This window comes from Anguilla rostrata, chromosome 1 (genome assembly GCF_018555375.3).
Source record: "Anguilla rostrata isolate EN2019 chromosome 1, ASM1855537v3, whole genome shotgun sequence".
NCBI lineage: Eukaryota > Metazoa > Chordata > Actinopteri > Anguilliformes > Anguillidae > Anguilla > Anguilla rostrata.
The window spans coordinates 83,835,167-83,852,405 of NC_057933.1; the positions used below are offsets into that span (position 1 = coordinate 83,835,167).

At 46.1% G+C, this 17,239-nt stretch overlaps 1 protein-coding gene and 2 non-coding genes across 3 annotated transcripts; 1 reads left to right on the top strand and 2 right to left on the bottom strand.

Annotated features, from left to right (window-relative positions):
* Positions 1-1,077: 1,077 nt before the first annotated feature.
* zbtb8a (zinc finger and BTB domain containing 8A) lies at positions 1,078-10,095 on the top strand. The gene is made up of 5 exons (XM_064323967.1): positions 1,078-1,484; positions 5,089-5,448; positions 6,531-7,027; positions 7,526-7,695; positions 8,133-10,095. Exons 1-5 carry the CDS (start codon positions 1,420-1,422, stop codon positions 8,481-8,483), a joined length of 1,443 nt encoding a protein of 480 aa, XP_064180037.1. The 5' UTR covers positions 1,078-1,419; the 3' UTR covers positions 8,484-10,095.
* Positions 10,096-12,309: 2,214 nt separating this feature from the next.
* trnad-guc (transfer RNA aspartic acid (anticodon GUC)) lies at positions 12,310-12,381 on the bottom strand. Its single transcript has one exon. It is a non-coding gene; the product is annotated as a tRNA-Asp (tRNA).
* A 3,689-nt stretch (positions 12,382-16,070) lies between these two features.
* trnad-guc (transfer RNA aspartic acid (anticodon GUC)) lies at positions 16,071-16,142 on the bottom strand. The gene has a single exon. It is a non-coding gene; the product is annotated as a tRNA-Asp (tRNA).
* Positions 16,143-17,239: the final 1,097 nt, after the last annotated feature.

Here is a 17,239-nt window from a genome sequence, read left to right on the forward strand (position 1 = left end):
GTGTGTGTGACTGTGTGTGTATTTGTGATTGTGTGTTTGTGTGTGCATTGCTGTGGAGCTCCTGTATAGAAATGCAGTTAAAACACAAAGTTAAATCTGTGGTCATTTCTTTCTTCCTGTGTGCCCACCGATCTGCTCACCCACCAACCATCTGTTTCTCCCAAAGGCCTTTATTTAATTAGCTCAGTCATACTTACAAATTTACAATGACTCAATCTATGAGTGTATGAGAACGTGACCGTGGTTTACTCTAAGAGTGTATGAAAACTTTACAATGGTTAAGAGTATATGAGAACTTTACAGTGGTTTAATCTAAGAGTGTATGAAAACTTTACAGTGGTTTAATCTCCGTGTGTATGAAAACTTTACAGTGGTTAAGAGTGTATGAGAACTTTACAGTGGTTTAATCTACGGTGTATGAAAACTTTACAGTGGTTAAGAGTGTATGAGAACTTTACAGTGGTTTAATCTACGAGTGTATGAAAACTTTACAGTGGTTAAGAGTGTATGAGAACTTTACAGTGGTTTAATCTACGAGTGTATGAAAACTTTACAGTGGTTAAGAGTGTATGAGAACTTTACAGTGGTTTAATCTACAAGTGTATGAAAACTTTACAGTGGTTTCATCTATGAGTGTGAACATTTTACAGTGGTTTAATGTGCGAGTGTATGAAAATATAGATAAATGGACATTTACTAAACTGGCATGGTGTATAACTGCAACATATTACCTTCTTGAGTGCATAATGTGACCTGACTGCACTGTGCCATGATATCTCAAATTTATTTTAAATATAACTTTTACATACATAGAAATATATGTGTACATTATAATAACAATATTTTATATATGGTATAACATTTCACCGGTCCACTCCACTGATAACGGTTGTGGTCAGTTATATCAATTAAAAACACAGGCTGATGCTTTAAAAAAAATTTTTTACCACTTTTTAAACTGCACACACTGGACCAATAGTATGCACTGAGAGTCACGGAGTCGTAAGTCTCCCTTATATATTGCAGCACGCTGACATTTTTACAGAAGTCGCGCGCACAGGTTTGGAGAATCGTTTAAAATCGCAATTTAGAGAGCAACCTGGCATCTGCTACACAACGGTACAAATCGCCTAGACTACGGCACTTTTGGGCGTTGGTGTTCCCTCGCGGGCGTTCGGGCGGGTACCACGGGACAGGTTCGCTTGTTGTAAAAAGGGACACTGGGACTTTAAGTGGTTCCCCGGCCCTCGGGCGCTCAGCTAAACACCCACGTCAGCACAGCTCCTTTTGTCCAATAACCGGGTTTCGGTCTTTAGGGCTGAGCAGGAACTAAACGAATGTGTACCCTGCGCGAGAGAGCAGGAGAGAGGCAGCCAGCTAACGTTGGACCAACTACATTTTTTTTTTTTTTTTCAAAAAATGGAAATGGTCACTGAAATTAGGACTAAGGGATCCTCGCGGACACCCGGAGAACCAGGGCAACAGTAAGTATCGATAGGTAGGCTGTTACTGGCAGGGTCAGGGGGGTGGCGCGGAGGCTGGGTGTAACGTTAGGGCGTCAGCGGGTCCTGCGAATAAGGAACGCCTGCGAAGTGCGTGTCTCTCTCCGCAACACACGAATCCCCTCTCCCGCTGACCGTGGTGCTCCCGAACGGACGGAGGGGGTGAGGGGGGTTAGTCGTCATATGGCGAACAAAACCGGGTGTGCGCGAGATCTTTGCCCACAAACTCTTTGGACCGGGCAGATGTTTCGTGATCCTTTTGAAAAAAGGAAGAAAGTAATTTTTATCCCTCTCTATACGGTGGTACTGTGGCAAGATATCTTTCTATTGTTGGTACACAAGTGGGCGTCATTCCCGACACATTGGGGCTTCGTAGCGCGAGGACCGAAATTAATGCCCGCTTCTCATGTATTTTAACAGCGCACACCTTGCCGTAATGTAATGCTAAAATGCAGGCTTACATGCCTATCTGTGTGCCCGGGAGCGGCAGGATCTCGTTTTATTTCCTGCGATGGGCAATCTTTCGCTTGGCACCAAACGGGCGTCGATACCCCGGGCGCTTCTACGCCGTCACGTTGGTTTAAATTTGGAATTATTTTCTGTAAATCAGGCAATAGCACAATAATACTCAGAATAATACTCCTTTTTGGCAAAGCACATGTCGATTTTTACATAATAAGCACGACCAGATAATCATGTATAAACGCAATTTGTATTTAATTTTTTTTTTCTCAATGAACGTTTCGTTTGCTGTTTAAGGATGTGGGCAGTTTTAATTCTAGTGTGCTGTAGGTCTCTTCAGAACCGTTGTCTTGGGTCGCTGTCGTCGCCCAGTTGGATTTTCGGCACAGCGCGGACGGAGCCTCGAGCGCTCGCGGTTGGAGTCCCTTGTTGCCCGATGCGGAGAGTCGGGTGTAGCTTCCCTCGCCGAAAGCGCGCCGTTGATTGACAGCATTTTCCACCACTCACAGTGCGGAGAGTGCGCTGGGCGGAGTCCCAGAGGAGTACTCCGTGTGTTGTACAAAACAAAAGGCTCTCGAGCACGTAGCTGAGACAAAAGATAAGGGTGTTTAGGCAGTGGCGTCACTAGAGTTGGTGACACCTGGTGCGGTCGACCGTTGGTGTCACCCGATGTTGTCGACCGGCGGGGGTGGGGGTGCTGTGGGATGTTGTCGACCGGGGTTATGCATTCAAACGACAAAGCACATTAATGTTAAACATTAATACCGCTAATTAAATCAACCGGCAGTAAACTGCATCGGAGAAATTAGCTGTTTCAGCCCGTCGCTACACAAAACACTGTATAAAAAAATGTATTGCCAGTCATTTCGGTGTCACCCCCCTCTGATGCTGTCACCCGGTGCGGTCCGCACCCCCCGCACGCCCCTAGTGACGCCTCTGTGTTGAGGTGCGCTCCTAACGGGACAGTCGGGCGGCGCTCGCTTGCCTACATTCACTTATCAATCTAAACAAAAAAGAAATAATGCAATAATTGAGGTCTTATAATATGTAGGTATAATAGATGCTTGTGGAATAACTGTGTCAAACATACAAAGTGGAGCAAAACATTTTTTTGTTCGTTTTGCCATTCCAATGCCTTGAGGCCAAGAACACAGCATATGGTACCAATCAATTATTACTCACAGAGTCCGTTCCCGCTTCTCTTTGTTATTACTCACAGAGTCCGTTCCTGCTTCTCTTGGTTTTTTCCCTACTAAACAACCAAAGATGCGCGCGCATGGAAAGGCTGATCGGAGAGCAACTGAGAGCAGGAGCGCGGGAGAGATGTGCCAATAATAACGCTTTCAACATCCCGAGCGCTGCTTGTGGCTGCTCCACTTTCCGTCTGATTGACAGATGGAAAGAGCCGGTCCTGCATTCACAGCGCAGGCTCCCCGAGGCAGGCGGGCATCGCGCTGCTGCTAGCACAGAGGCGCACATGCTCTGTGAGGTCATCATGTGTGGCAGGGTCTGTGCTAAATTAAACTGCCTTTGGGCAATGCTGTCCAACTGTGCACTCCCTGTGCTTCTGGGCTCCCTGTGCTTTATGGCTCCCTGTGCTTCTGAACTCCCTGTTCTTTAGGGCTCCCTGTGCTTCTGAACTCCCTGTGCTTCTGGGCTCCCTGTGCTTTATGGCTCCCTGTGCTTCTGGGCTCCCTGTGCTTTATGGCCTCCTGTGCTTCTGAACTCCCTGTTCTTTAGGGCTCCCTGTGCTTCTGGGCTCCCTGTGCTTTAGGGCTCCCTGTGCTTCTGAACACCCTGTGCTTCTGCACTTCCTGTGCTTCTGGGCTCCCTGTGCCTTAGGGCTCCCTGTGCTTCTGAACTCCCTGTTCTTTAGGGCTCCCTGTGCTTCTGGGCTCCCTGTGCTTTAGGGCTCCCTGTGCTTCTGAACACCCTGTGCTTCTGCACTTCCTGTGCTTCTGGGCTCCCTGTGCCTTAGGGCTCCCTGTGCTTCTGGGCTCCCTGTGCTTCTGAACTCCCTGTTCTTTAGGGCTCCCTGTGCTTCTGGGCTCCCTGTGCTTCTGAACTCCCTGTGCTTCTGGGCTCCCTGTGCTTCTGAACTCCCTGTGCTTCTGGGCTCCCTGTGCTTCTGAACTCCCTGTGCTTCTGGGCTCCCTGTGCTTCTGGGCTCCCTGTGCTTCTGAACTCCCTGTGCTTCTGGGCTCCCTGTGCTTCTGAACTCCCTGTGCTTTAGGGCTCCCTGTGCTTCTGAACTCCCTGTGCTTTAGGGCTCCCTGTGCTTCTGAACTCCCTGTGCTTCTGGGCTCCCTGTGCTTCTGGGCTCTAACGCAGATCATGGGCTCTGCGCAGCTTTAGATTCATATTCTCAGAGCCGCACCTCTGATGACTGAACACAGACGTGTGACGGTGCTATTTATAAATCCCCTTTCTGCTGAGAAATGCTAGCAGAACTGAGGACCCCAGTGCAAGCTGACATTATATTATCTCAGTGTTATTCTTATGTACGGGGGGGGGGGGGGGGGGGGGGGGGGGCACTGGACAATGACAATGATGGATGGATAGATGGATGGATGGGTGTTTCTGTGGGTATCTTCAGATAGAGATTAAAGTTGTCCCGCAGAAGGATTTATTTCCTGTGGTTGCTGTCTGAATCACCACTGAGCAGAAATGTATTAATCTTTTTTTAGTTGAATATCACAATTATCCTGCAAGGGATATATAACTGAGACAACAACTAGTTATCATCACACTAGAGTGGAACTGCAGCCACTTTATCCAGTGTGTGGTGTATGTGTGGAGTATGTATGACCTATGTGTAGTGTGTGTGTATAACCTATGTGTGGTGTGTGTTTATCCTGTGTGTGGTGTATGTGTGGTGTGTGTTTATCCTGTGTGTGGTGTATGTGTGGTGTGTGTGTAACTTGTGTATGTTGTTGTGTAAGTCGCTCTGGATAAGGGCATCTGCTAAATGCCTGTAATGTATGTATGTGTGGTGTGTGTTTAACCTGTGTGTGGTGTGTGTTTAACCAGTGTGTGGTGTGTGTGTAACCTATGTGTATGTACGGCATCCGTGCTGATGCGGTGTGTGTAACACGCTCTCTTGTCGTTGCCGTGGTTTCCGCAGACAGGCGGCGGGGCTGAGCAGCGCGGAGATGTCCGTCAGCCACCAGCGCCGCCTCCTCCAGCAGCTGGACGAGCAGCGGCAGCAGGAACTCTTCTGCGATTGCGACGTGCTGGTGGAGGGACGGCTTTTTCGGGCGCACCGCAACGTGCTGTCCGGCAGCAGCGGCTACTTCCGCATGCTCCTGCAGCAGGGCGCGCGCGGCTGCGCCCGGCCCGCCAGCGCCTCCTTCGACGTCTTCAGCCCCGACGTCTTCGCCGTCATCCTGGACTTCGTCTACTCCGGCCGGCTGGGCCTCACCAGCGACAACGTCATCGAGGTCATGTCAGCCGCCAGCTACCTGCAGATGAACGACGTCATCAGGTGAGCCCGCGAGCCTGGGCGTCGCCCCATTACCCCCTGATGGGGCCTGCTGGCTGGGTCTGGTCCCATTAGCCCCTGATGGGGCCTGCTGGCTGGGTCTGGTCCCATTAGTCCCTGATGGGGCCTGCTGGCTGGGCCTGGTCCCATTAGCCCCTGATGGGGCCTGCTGGCTGGGTCTGGTCCCATTACCCCCCTGATGGGGCCTGCTGGCTGGGCCTGGTCCCATTACCCCCCTGATGGGGCCTGCTGGCTGGGCCTGGTCCCATTAGGCCCTGATGGGGCCTGCTGGCTGGGTATGGTCCCATTACCCCCCTGATGGGGCCTGCTGGCTGGGCCTGGTCCCGTGACCCCCTGATGGGGCCTGCTGGCTGGGTATGGTCCCATTACCCCCCTGATGGGGCCTGCTGGCTGGGTCTGGTCCCATTAGCCCCTGATGGGGCCTGCTGGCTGGGCCTGGTCCCGTGACCCCCTGATGGGACCTGCTGTCTGGGTCTGATCCCATACCCCCTGATGGGGCCTGCTGTCTGGGCCTGATCCCATACCCCCTGATGGGACCTGCTGTCTGGGTCTGATCCCATTACCCCCTGATGGGACCTGCTGTCTGGGTCTGGTCCCATTAGCCCCTGATGATCGATCTCAGATCAGACCCTTAAGACCAGGAGCTCTGCTGCCAGGGCCACTTTTGGGGTTCACATTAAGCTGGGCTCCCCAGCCCTGGTCCCGTAGGCCCCGGGGTCTGCTGGGTTAGGTTGTCTTTCAGGGCTTAATTGATCGTTGAAAGCGGTTCTGATTCTGATCACCGTTAGCTCAGCTCAGCTGGTTTCTGCGTCTGAACTGGCTGTGGAATTGGAGGTGAAAGCAGAACCGTCTGTATGTTCTCCTACGCCCTGTTTTTGGTCTGTTTTTCCCCTGCTGTGAAACACTTTGGGCTGCTGCTCCTCGTATGAAAGCTACAAAGTTTATTATTCATTACTGGAGAGCCGGGGTGCTAAGGCGACCTGGTAAGATGTGAAATGAATAATGATTTATAACCATGATGTAATAATTTGTTCTTCTCCTTATTTATTTATTACTGTTATCAGCTTCTGCAAGGGCTTCATCAAGTCATCCCTGGACATCAGCGCCAAGGAGGATGATGACGCTGACCGCCAGCTGGTGGTGCTTGGCAACGACGGTGGAGGGAGTGAGCATGATGCAAATGCAAGTCCCGTCCACCCCACCTCCCAACACAAGGACCCCGGCAGCCCCCCGGGCTCCCCCCAGGACTCTCCCTGGCCAGCCTACTGTGACAGCCCCGAGGTGAAGTACTACCCAGAGCCCAAGCCTCCCTCCCCGAAACGCAGCACCCCCCCTGTGCGGGGCGGGCGCAGGGCCCAGCAGCGCCCCCCGGAGGCCGAGGGGGGGTACCAGCTGGCGCCCGTCAGCACGGAGGCGGAGGGCACGGAAGAGAAGAGATCACGGCGCCGGCCGACGCAGGGTCTCCGCGACTCAGGGGAGCCCTCACTCAACATGCAGAAAGCTGACGAGCTCTACGCCACCCTGCCCACCATCGTAGGGGTGGTGGGCTTCTTCAACAAAGGTGAGGGGGCAGGGGAAGTGAGGGGGCAGTACAGGGATCCCACTCTGCATACGAGTCCCACACTGCACATGAATCCCCCACTGCATACAAATCCCACACTGCATATGAATCCCACTCTGCACATGAATCCCCCACTGCACATGAATCCCACAAATCTGATGGGGTTCCTCTCTTCTGCCCTCTGTCCTGTGTGCCCCACCCCCTCCCATATCCCACACCCACTAATATTTCCACTCCCCATCTCCATATGTGCCACCCCTTATGTGTGCCCCCTCCCTTTGTGCCACACCCCTTCCCCCTGTCTGCCCCTCCCCTCTCATGTGTGCCCGCCCCTTGCTCCTGTGTGCCCCGCCCCTCCCTCCTGTGTGCTCCGCCCCTTCCTCCTGTGTGCCCCGCCCCTCCCTCATGTGTGCTCCGCCCCTCCCTCCTGTGTGCCCCGCCCCTTCCTCCTGTGTGCCCGCCCTTCCTTGTTGCCCCGCCCCTTCCTCCTGTGAGCAGACTCCAGCCCCTCCATGCGCTTTAAGTGCCCGTTCTGCACGCACACGGTGAAGAGGAAGGCTGATCTGAAGAGACACCTGCGCTGCCACACGGGCGAGCGGCCGTACCCCTGCGAAGCCTGCAGCAAGCGCTTCACCCGCCTGGAGCACCTGCGCAGCCACTTCGAAACGGTGAGTTGCGCATGCGCTGCGACTGCGACTGCGCAGCCTCTAACAACTGTGACTGCGCAGCCGCTGCGAAACGGTGAGTCGCGCATGCGCTGCGACTGCGACTGCGCAGCCTCTAACAACTGTGACTGCGCAGCCGCTGCGAAGCGGTGAGTCGCTGCGATCGCCATGGATCGACTTGGCGACTGCGCAGCCTCTAACAACTGTGACTGCGCAGCCGCTGCGAAACGGTGAGTCGCGCATGCGCTACGACTGCGTCTGCGCAGCCTCTAACAACTGTGACTGCGCAGCCGCTGCGAAACGGTGAGTCGCGCATGCGCTACGACTGCGTCTGCGCAGCCTCTAACCACTGCCACTGCGCAACGTCTAACCACTGCGACTGCGCGACCACTTCGAAGCAGTGCCATGCAGTACACTCTAACACCCCCCCCCCCCCACAGATCCACCAGGCGCGGAAGCTGGTGTGCAGGAAGTGCAAGCGTCACGTGACAGAGGAGACGGGGCGGGTGGTGAGCGAGGGCACGCGGCGGTACCGCCTCTGCAGCGACTGCCTCCAGGGGAGCGGCTGCGAGGGCGTGGTCCTGGATGGCCCCGACGCCGCCGACAGCCAAACGGGGCTCTTCCTGGCCGTGGATGCTGAGGACGACGGGGGCGACAGGGAGTGGCTCCTAGCCGACGATGACGACGATGACCTGGCCGAGGACTCCGGCGCTGACCTCATCATCCAGGAAGTGGACGACAGCGAGGAGGAGCTGGACCTGCAGGATGAAAACAAACCCGTCTTCACCTAGAACACCACCCTCTCCTGGTGTGGAGGAGGAATGATGTCAAACATCGCTGTACATCATATAGAACTTATTACCGGCGACGACTCATCAGTTTGCTGAGCAACAGACACATTTCCAGCATTCAGTGAGCAAAACCTCCTGAGCAATGACTCAATTATCAGCTCATGAGAAAATTTCATCTTCTATTTTACTCATTTTTTTTACATCATTTGTCTCGTTTATGTTTGGACAAAACGTAAAACAAACGTGAACACAAACACACTTCAGGAGGGTTTGTTCAAATTCCCAGGCAAGAAAAAGAAGGTCAGTAGACCTCCAAACACCGTGATTTGAGGCCATGATACCTTTACCTCTCTGTCGTAGTTTCCTGTGCAGCTGAGCAGACGCCATCTTACGGATGTTCCTGTAATTCGCTTCACATAAAGAAGTCAAGTATAAAAACAAACAGACCTTCATTAAATGATAAACTGGCTTGGAGACATGAACACATAAAATCTTCCCTCAGTGTCCGTAACAGAAATCCTCTAAACCTCAGACTGGTTCTTCCCAAACCGGGCAAGCTAATGGTCTTGCAAGCTTAGCAGCTTCACTCACCCCATCCAGTCATGATGGCATTGAATTTGGCCTCCGCTTTTCTTCTTCTGTTGTGTTCTCTTTAGGTGAGAGAAGCCAAGTTCGTTCCTTAGTGTGGGCACTGCGTCTGGTTGCTGAGTAACCCTGGAGCATTTGTCTCTCAAACTGACACAGAGGAGGTGGGAGTGTGGGAGATGTGCGTAACCCTGCTCCCAACAAAGGGTTAATTCACTGCTTCTTTCTGCCTGATGTGTTTATAAACACTTCAACCCGCCATCCAGAATGCGGCTCGGAATTAACTGGTTTAAATTTTGATTTGGGTTTATTGTTTTCAAAATGTTTAAACATAATCAAACACATATATGCAGGCATTTCATGATGTTGTGTTCTGTAAATAAAAAGAATATATTCGTTTGTTAATTTGGAACCACTTTTATAATCGATTAGATGCATGCTGGCACTGTTTTGCTGTTGGTTTTAATCAGCAAAATAATCTGCTATTGATCTGTAGGGGGACAGGATGGAACATGCCCGTCCGGACTTTGAGCCGGATGGTGATGCGATGAAGACTGTCGCGCCATAGGGCAAGATAAATGAGGTGAAAAGGGAACTCGAGAATGCACCTAAAAACACACCTGGATTTGTGGTGTCTGACACTCAAGCAGAAGCCATTGGAGCCCACTGTGGCTTGGTCCCCTCTCTGCCTGTGCTATGCTCCGCAAAGCAGGAATTATTTATTTTTATTTACATCATTAAGCTTTTTAAATTATTAATACTTGGCCAAATGCAAGGCTGGGATTTAGCCACTGGTGCCCTGAACCCTATACACACGGCTGTAACCTTGCAGTCTGGCCGTTCAAGTGTTCAGTGGGCAAGTGTTTGGGTGGTGCCCTGTTTTTATGAATGACCAATTTTATATTTTAAATATTTGTAAATATTGTTATTGTTCATGTATTACAATTATTGTGGCTGACATGCTTTATTTATGACTTTTTTTTACTTATAATTTTTCTATACAATAAAGATATTTTTATACACATTACCTGATGTGGTACCTATGTGTGATGTTTAGGGTTAGAACTGTGAGATGTGTTGAGTACAGAGGGGGTGTGTGCGTGTGTGCGTGGTGTGTGTGTGTGTACATGTATGTACTTATGCAGTACTTTATAAGAAGCAAAAACATTTAACATATAGGCCTGTACAATCTGCAACAAAAAGCAGAAGCATTTTAAATCAATACAGTGTACGGGGGACTGTATATAAAGAGCTGCAGTTCCTACACAGATCACCCCATATGGGTGTAAAGGCCCTCAAATTAGACCCGACAGTCTGCACTACACAGTACACTTTTGCATTTAACTCCTGGGTCGTATAAAAGGGGAGAGGCCCAAAGTACTTCCCGTCAGCTAAATGAAAGAGGACTAAATAGGTGCTGAACAGCCGGGACAGTCAAAGTATGGAAACTCCTTACCCAGACAACTTCACGGGGACTAGTCGGAAATAAGGAATTCTGGAGCACACAGAGCACAGATCAAAAAAACTGTAATGTACCAGGGGAAACTAGACGGACGTTTCGATGTCCAGTACGTCTTCCTCAGAGTCAAATAGCAAATACAAGGACTGTACGGGCATGTGAATTTTTTAATAGTGGGCGTATTAAAAGTGAAGAAGTGTGTTCGTAGTGTTATGAAATTGTCAGAATAGGGGACGTTATATTGGTTTTAAGGGTTGAGTGTGTTTTCAGAATAGTGGGGATATGGCGTTATGTGAAGAGTTTGCATGTTCTTAGGAAATAGATAGTGGGACGTTATGTGAAGAGTTGGTGTGTTTAGAATAGTTGGGGAGAAAGCGTTATGCAATGTGTAGAAGAGCTATGTGAAATTGGTGTGTTTTGGAATAGTGGGGACGTTATGTGAAGAGTTGGGGTGTTTAGAATAGGTTATGTGAAGAGTTGTGTGTTTGATAGTGGGGCGTATGTGAGAGTTGGTGTTTGGGATATGGGACGTATGTAAGTTGGTGTGTTTTAGAATAGTGGGGACGTTATGTGAAGAGTTGGTGTGTTTTAGAATAGCGGAATTATTTAGATTGGGTGTTAGATAGTGGCGTTATGAGGGTGTGTTTTGATAGTGGGTATGAAGAGTTGTTGTGTTTAGAATAGTGGGATGTTATGAAGATTGGTGGTTTGGAAATGGGGACGTTATGTGAAGATTGTGTGTTTTAGAATGTGACATTATTAGGAGATATGCATTATGGGGAATCGTTATGTGAAGAGTTGGTGTGTTTGATATTGGATTAGTAAAGTTGTGGTTTTAGAATAGTGCATAGTTTGTTAGATAGTGGAGTTATTGAAGAATTGGTGTGTTTTAGAATATGGAGTTATGTGAGAGTTGGTGTTTTGGAATAGTGGGACATTATGTTGTAATGGATCCTTTAATTATTATGGCTGTAGTTTGTATCCCATAGAGGCATGTTTTCTTTTGTCGCCATCAGCATTAGGCTACGACTATGAGATTAATAAAAATATTTTTATAACCCTTGCACAAATAAAGTCACTCAAGGTGTTCCCAGTTGATTTGTGTCTCTCCTGCATAGTGGTTAAAGTGGCTTTCTCTACACACACCGCAATGAGCAACACTGGATTATGACGTGCTTCTCCACGTAGTAGTTGTGGTGTGACATCACAATGGAAAATGATGTAATGCCGGATTCCATTGCCACAGTGACAATGTTTCACAACATTCCCAGAAAGTTGCATGGCAACATTGCAACAATGTTTTCAGTAAATCCAAATGTGAAAGAGCTTGTGAGGGATTCAGCAGTGTTGTTAAAATGCAGCCATACCTTGAATCTATTATGTACAAAATATGCCATTTCCTAATTGTCTAAAAAGACTATAAGAGTAAGAAAGGTCAGTGTTAACCCAGTGACTGCATTAATGAGTGTCTGCACAAACTGTCTCACGGTTTCCTCTCGTAGTATGTGCACATTCATACTTAATCAATTGAGCTGAACACAGCTAAAAGAAAGACAGTAAGACTCTGTCTTAGTGACCTTGGCAGTGGTTTTCTCCAGTAACACTTATTTGGCCCTTTCCTGGCTCTGTCATCAGTGGTAGTAGCCACAATTCCCACTGTAGGGAATTGCAGTTTTGTATAATATTGATAGTGATTCATACACTGCTGGATTTGAGTTTAATTTTCTTGTCAAGGACCTTCAAGTTATTTCACAATGGGTGGAGATAAAAAGAAAAGAAGGCCTCCCCGTCGGGGAATCGAACCCCGGTCTTCCGCGTGACAGGCGGAGATACTGTCCACTATACTAACGAGGAACAACCATACTCCTTTCATCTCAGGCAGCATTAAGATAGGTATACTCCAGTATACTCTCTCAGTCATTACTTATTCTGATTTAGATTTACGTACATTCTGTGATTCCCAGCTACATTTTTCAATCTGCAGCAGGGATGGAAAACAGGCAGAAATTGGACAGTGCTGCTTACAGGCTGAAGCTGTAATGTTTGGGTCTGAAATAGACAGACAGCAGATGAGACGAGACAGAGGAAATAAGGCAGTGAGAAATGTCAAAAATATCCTCAGTTGCACTCCGGAACTTACACTGAAAATGTACACTAAAAAACACACGAAATCACACTAAAACAATACACACTGAATAAACAAATCACACACTGAAATCGTACACTAAAACAAATCACACACTGGAATCGTACACTAAAACAAATCACACACTGAAAACATACACTAAAACAAATCACACACTGGAAACGTACACTAAAACAAATCACACACTGGAAATGTACGCTAAAACAAATCACACACTGAGAACATACACTAAAACAAATCACACAATGAAAGCGTACACCAAAACAAATCACACACCGAAAGAAAAGAAGGATGTGTAGTGGATATATCCCTCCGCGATAACAATGGGTGAAGAGAATAAAAGAAAAGAAGGCCTCCCCGTCGGGGAATCGGACCCGTGGATAGTTAAGCTTAACTTCCCTTAACTTTTCCCGTTCATTCTCAACGGTAGTTCTTAACACTACGGATGTAATATGTTTTCGGCCGCACGTTGATTTCGCGGCGCTGTTCCGTCCCGGATGAAGGAACGACATTTCCGTCTCTGCCCTTAACTTTCCCCATTCATACTCAAAGGTAGTTCTTAACGTTGCGGGTGTAATATACTTTTGGCCACACGCTGCCGTGGCGCTGTTCCGTCCTGAATGAATGAATGACGCCGTATAAACAAAATAAATTCAAATATTAAATACACGCGAGGCGTTTTGCGGTTATTTTGTGGTACCTACGATTCGGTAAGTCTTAATAATTTTATTACAAACAGGTTCCTATTTTATATTGATGTCATCGAGGTATTCTGTCTTTATTTCAGCTGAAAGATCAGTAGTTTCATTTTTCCGATTTGACTTCATTATTGGTTTTCACGTCCCGTTTGTTGGCTTGTCCGTACATAACAACACTTCTAAGTGAGAGTATTGCAGGTAAATGGGACATGTGTATATGTGCACGTGTGTGTCTCAATACATCAGCTATTATTAACATGGCCCTGCATTCATATTAGGGTTTAGTTTACAATATGTTTCATTTCCCCCTCACTATATTATTGCTGGTATCATCATCGTTATTGGTATTGCAGCCCTTTACATGTGCCTTGTGTAACACGTCACGGTCTAGACATACATCTTTTAAATTATTATTACTTATTACACTATTGCTGTCAAGGCAATAAGTAATGCCATCTCTAATTGTTCATTGTCAGTACTGTCATCTTAACAAACGCTTTCCTATCTATATGTTTCTATACTCACCATCATTATTATTATTATTATTATTAGTCAGTTTAACTATTCAATATAGAACAGGACACAGTACACATATTGCTGCCTCCGCCTTCAGACAATACAGAATGTGTGTAATGCAATTCATATTAACTACCCCTCCCACCCTATCCCCTGGATTGACAGCACACAAAAAAGGGAGATCAGTGGAAAATCATTATAATAACAATAATAATTTTCATGTTGAGAATTTGATAATACTGGGTGATAGAGCTACACAAGGTTGTGTATCAAAATGGCAAAACATAAGGTCAAGGGCATAAAGAACCTACCATTTATATAGCATCATGATGTACAGTTCACATGAAAATATAAACCCTCCCCAAATTTTACTGTCCAGGTCTCTGTTTTAGAGTTAATGTTATTTCATTATAGCAAGAATTCTTTGGTCATCAATTCTTTGGTCATCAAAGCTTAAGGTTTGGCCTATGTCTCTGACTGTTTTTTCATATATCCCAGCCTCATAATGGCTTCCTTCCATTGGCATACCTTATAATTGTACTGAAGAAGCAATTGAACACACCTGACTAATCAGAAACACATGTGAAACCATTTGTCCTGAACATTATGGCACCCTGAAAATATGTACGTACATCCCCAATTCTAAAAAAGTTGAGACGGTTAATGAAATGCAAATAAAACAGAAAGCAGTAATTTTTAAATTTGCTTTGACTTGAAAAATATTGCCCAAATTTAATAAGCGTTATTAAAAGAAATGGTGATGTTACACAGTGGTAAACACTCGACTGTCCCAACTTTTTTGGAGCGTGTTGCAGTCAACAGATTTGAAATGAGTGTATATTTTCAAAAAACAATTAGATTCACAAGGTAAAACGTCAAATAATGTGCTGTTTTAGTGTTTTAAATATAGTACAGGGTGAATAAAATGTACAATATTTAACATTATCACTCCTTTTTGTTTTTATTAGCATTTTCCATACTGTCTCGGCTTTTTTGGAATTGGGGTTGTATGTATGTATAGAGAGTGCTGTCATTTCTACAGGGTGAAATCAAAATGTATTAAAATAACCTTTCATAAGAGCTGAGAGCTGATAGCTGCACTTTAACCACATGTGAATTGTTTGATTACAAATCTAAAATTATGAAGTACAGAACCAAGTAAAGAAAATACGGCTTTGTCCCTAACGTTATGGAGCTCACTGTATATAAAAATATAATTTCTGCTTCAGAAGTGGCCCATGAAGTACTTGGCAAAAGCAGACCAATGCCAGTACTTCTCTTAACACCCAAGCTCCGAGGAGCTTCAGGAGACCCAGCAGCCGCGGCAGCATGCGACTGCAGGGAGTCCGACTGCATGTGTGCCAGTTGTCACCTTGCAGCCTTGGTAAATCCACCTGCTCCAGTCCCAGCCCCAATCCCATTTCATGCTTGTGCATATCAACCCTGCTAATACTGTTGTGAACGAAAATACAAATATAGCTTTACATTTATACTTGGCTGTTGTTGTGTTTATATGTTTATTAAGAATTGTAATATGTAATGTTGTAATCCTATTTGTACTGTTGCAATAATTGATCTGATGTAAATACTTTGATAACTTTATATGTATTGATTTGGCAGAAAAGATTTCCTGATCCTCTCCATAATAAAATGGATAAAATAAAATTATATCTGCAGCAGGGATGGAAAACAGGCAGAAATTGGACAGTGCTGCTTACAGGCTGAAGCTGTAATGTTTGGGTCTGAAATAGACAGACAGCAGATGAGACGAGACAGAGGAAATAAGGCAGTGAGAAATGTCAAAAATATCCTTAGTTGCACTCCGGAACTTACACTGAAAATGTACACTAAAACAAATCACACACTGGAAATAGTACACTAAAACAAATCACACACTGAAATCGTACACTAAAACAAATCACACACTGAAAACGTACATTAAAACAAATCACACACTGGAAATGTACGCTAAAACAAATCACACACTGGAAATGTACACTAAAACAAATCACACACTGGAAATGTACACTAAAACAAATCACACACTGAGAACATGCACTAAAACAAATCACACAATGAAAGTGTACACCAAAACAAATCACACACCGAAAGAAAAGAAGGATGTGTAGTGGATATATCCCTCCGCGATAACAATGGGTGAAGAGAATAAAAGAAAAGAAGGTCTCCCCGTCGGGGAATCGAACCCCGGTCTTCCGCGTGACAGGCGGAGATACTGTCCACTATACTAACGAGGAACAACCATACTCCATTTACCTTGGGCAGCTTTAAGATAGGTATACTCCAGTATACTCTCTACGTCGTCACTTATTCTGATTTAGATTTAAGCACATTCTGTGATTCCCAGCCCCATTTATATCTGCAGCAGGGGCTGGAAAACAGGCAGAAATTGGACAATGCTGCATACAGGCTGAAGCTGTAATGTTTGGGTCTGAAACAGGCAGACAGCAGATGAGACAAGACAGAGGAATAAGGCAGTGAGAAATGTCCTCAGTCACACACCGAAACTTACACTGAAAACGTACACTAAAACAAATCACACACTGGAAATGTACACTAAAACAAATCACACACTGGAAATGTACACTAAAACAAATCACACACTGAAATCGTACACTAAAACAAATCACACAATGAAAGCGTACACCAAAACAAATTGCACACTGAGAACATACACTAAAACAAATCATCAAATCACACACTGAAAACGTAGACTAAAACAAATCACAACTGAGAACATACACTAAAACAAATCACACACTGGAAACGTACAATAAAACAAATCACACACTGAAAACGTACATTAAAACAAATCATCAAATCACACACTGAAAACATAGACTAAAGCAAATCACAACTGAGAACATACACTAAAACAAATCACACACTGGAAACGTACAATAAAACAAATCACACACTGAAAACGTACACTAAAACAAATCATCAAATCACACTCTGAGAACATACACTAAAACAAATCACACACTGGAAACGTACAATAAAACAAATCACACAATGAAAGCGTACACTAAAACAAATCACACTCTGAGAACATACACTAAAACAAATCACACACTGGAAAAAATATCAAAAACTTCAGAAAATTATGTGTCCCATTAAGTTGCTTGAAAGAGCTGCTTGAGATGGAGAGAGTAGGTGTTCATGGGGAATGATGAGTGTCAGTTATTTCAGTGAAGAAATGCACCTTTAAGACCTATTTGTATTAAAGCATGCACTTGAAAATATTCCCTAATATCGAGAAGTTGAGTATAGGCTATTGTTAATTTTTTTGTTTCACTTATGAGTTAGGCTACAGCAGGCTAATATGTAGGGC

Coding starts and splice junctions, on each gene's coding strand:
- zbtb8a (XM_064323967.1), top strand. CDS start 1,420: ATGGAAATGGTCACTGAAATTAGGACTAAGGGATCCTCGCGGACACCC. Junction 1,485..5,088: donor CCCGGAGAACCAGGGCAACA/GTAAGTATCGAT, acceptor TGGTTTCCGCAG/ACAGGCGGCGGGGCTGAGCA. Junction 7,696..8,132: donor TGCGCAGCCACTTCGAAACG/GTGAGTTGCGCA, acceptor CCCCCCCCACAG/ATCCACCAGGCGCGGAAGCT.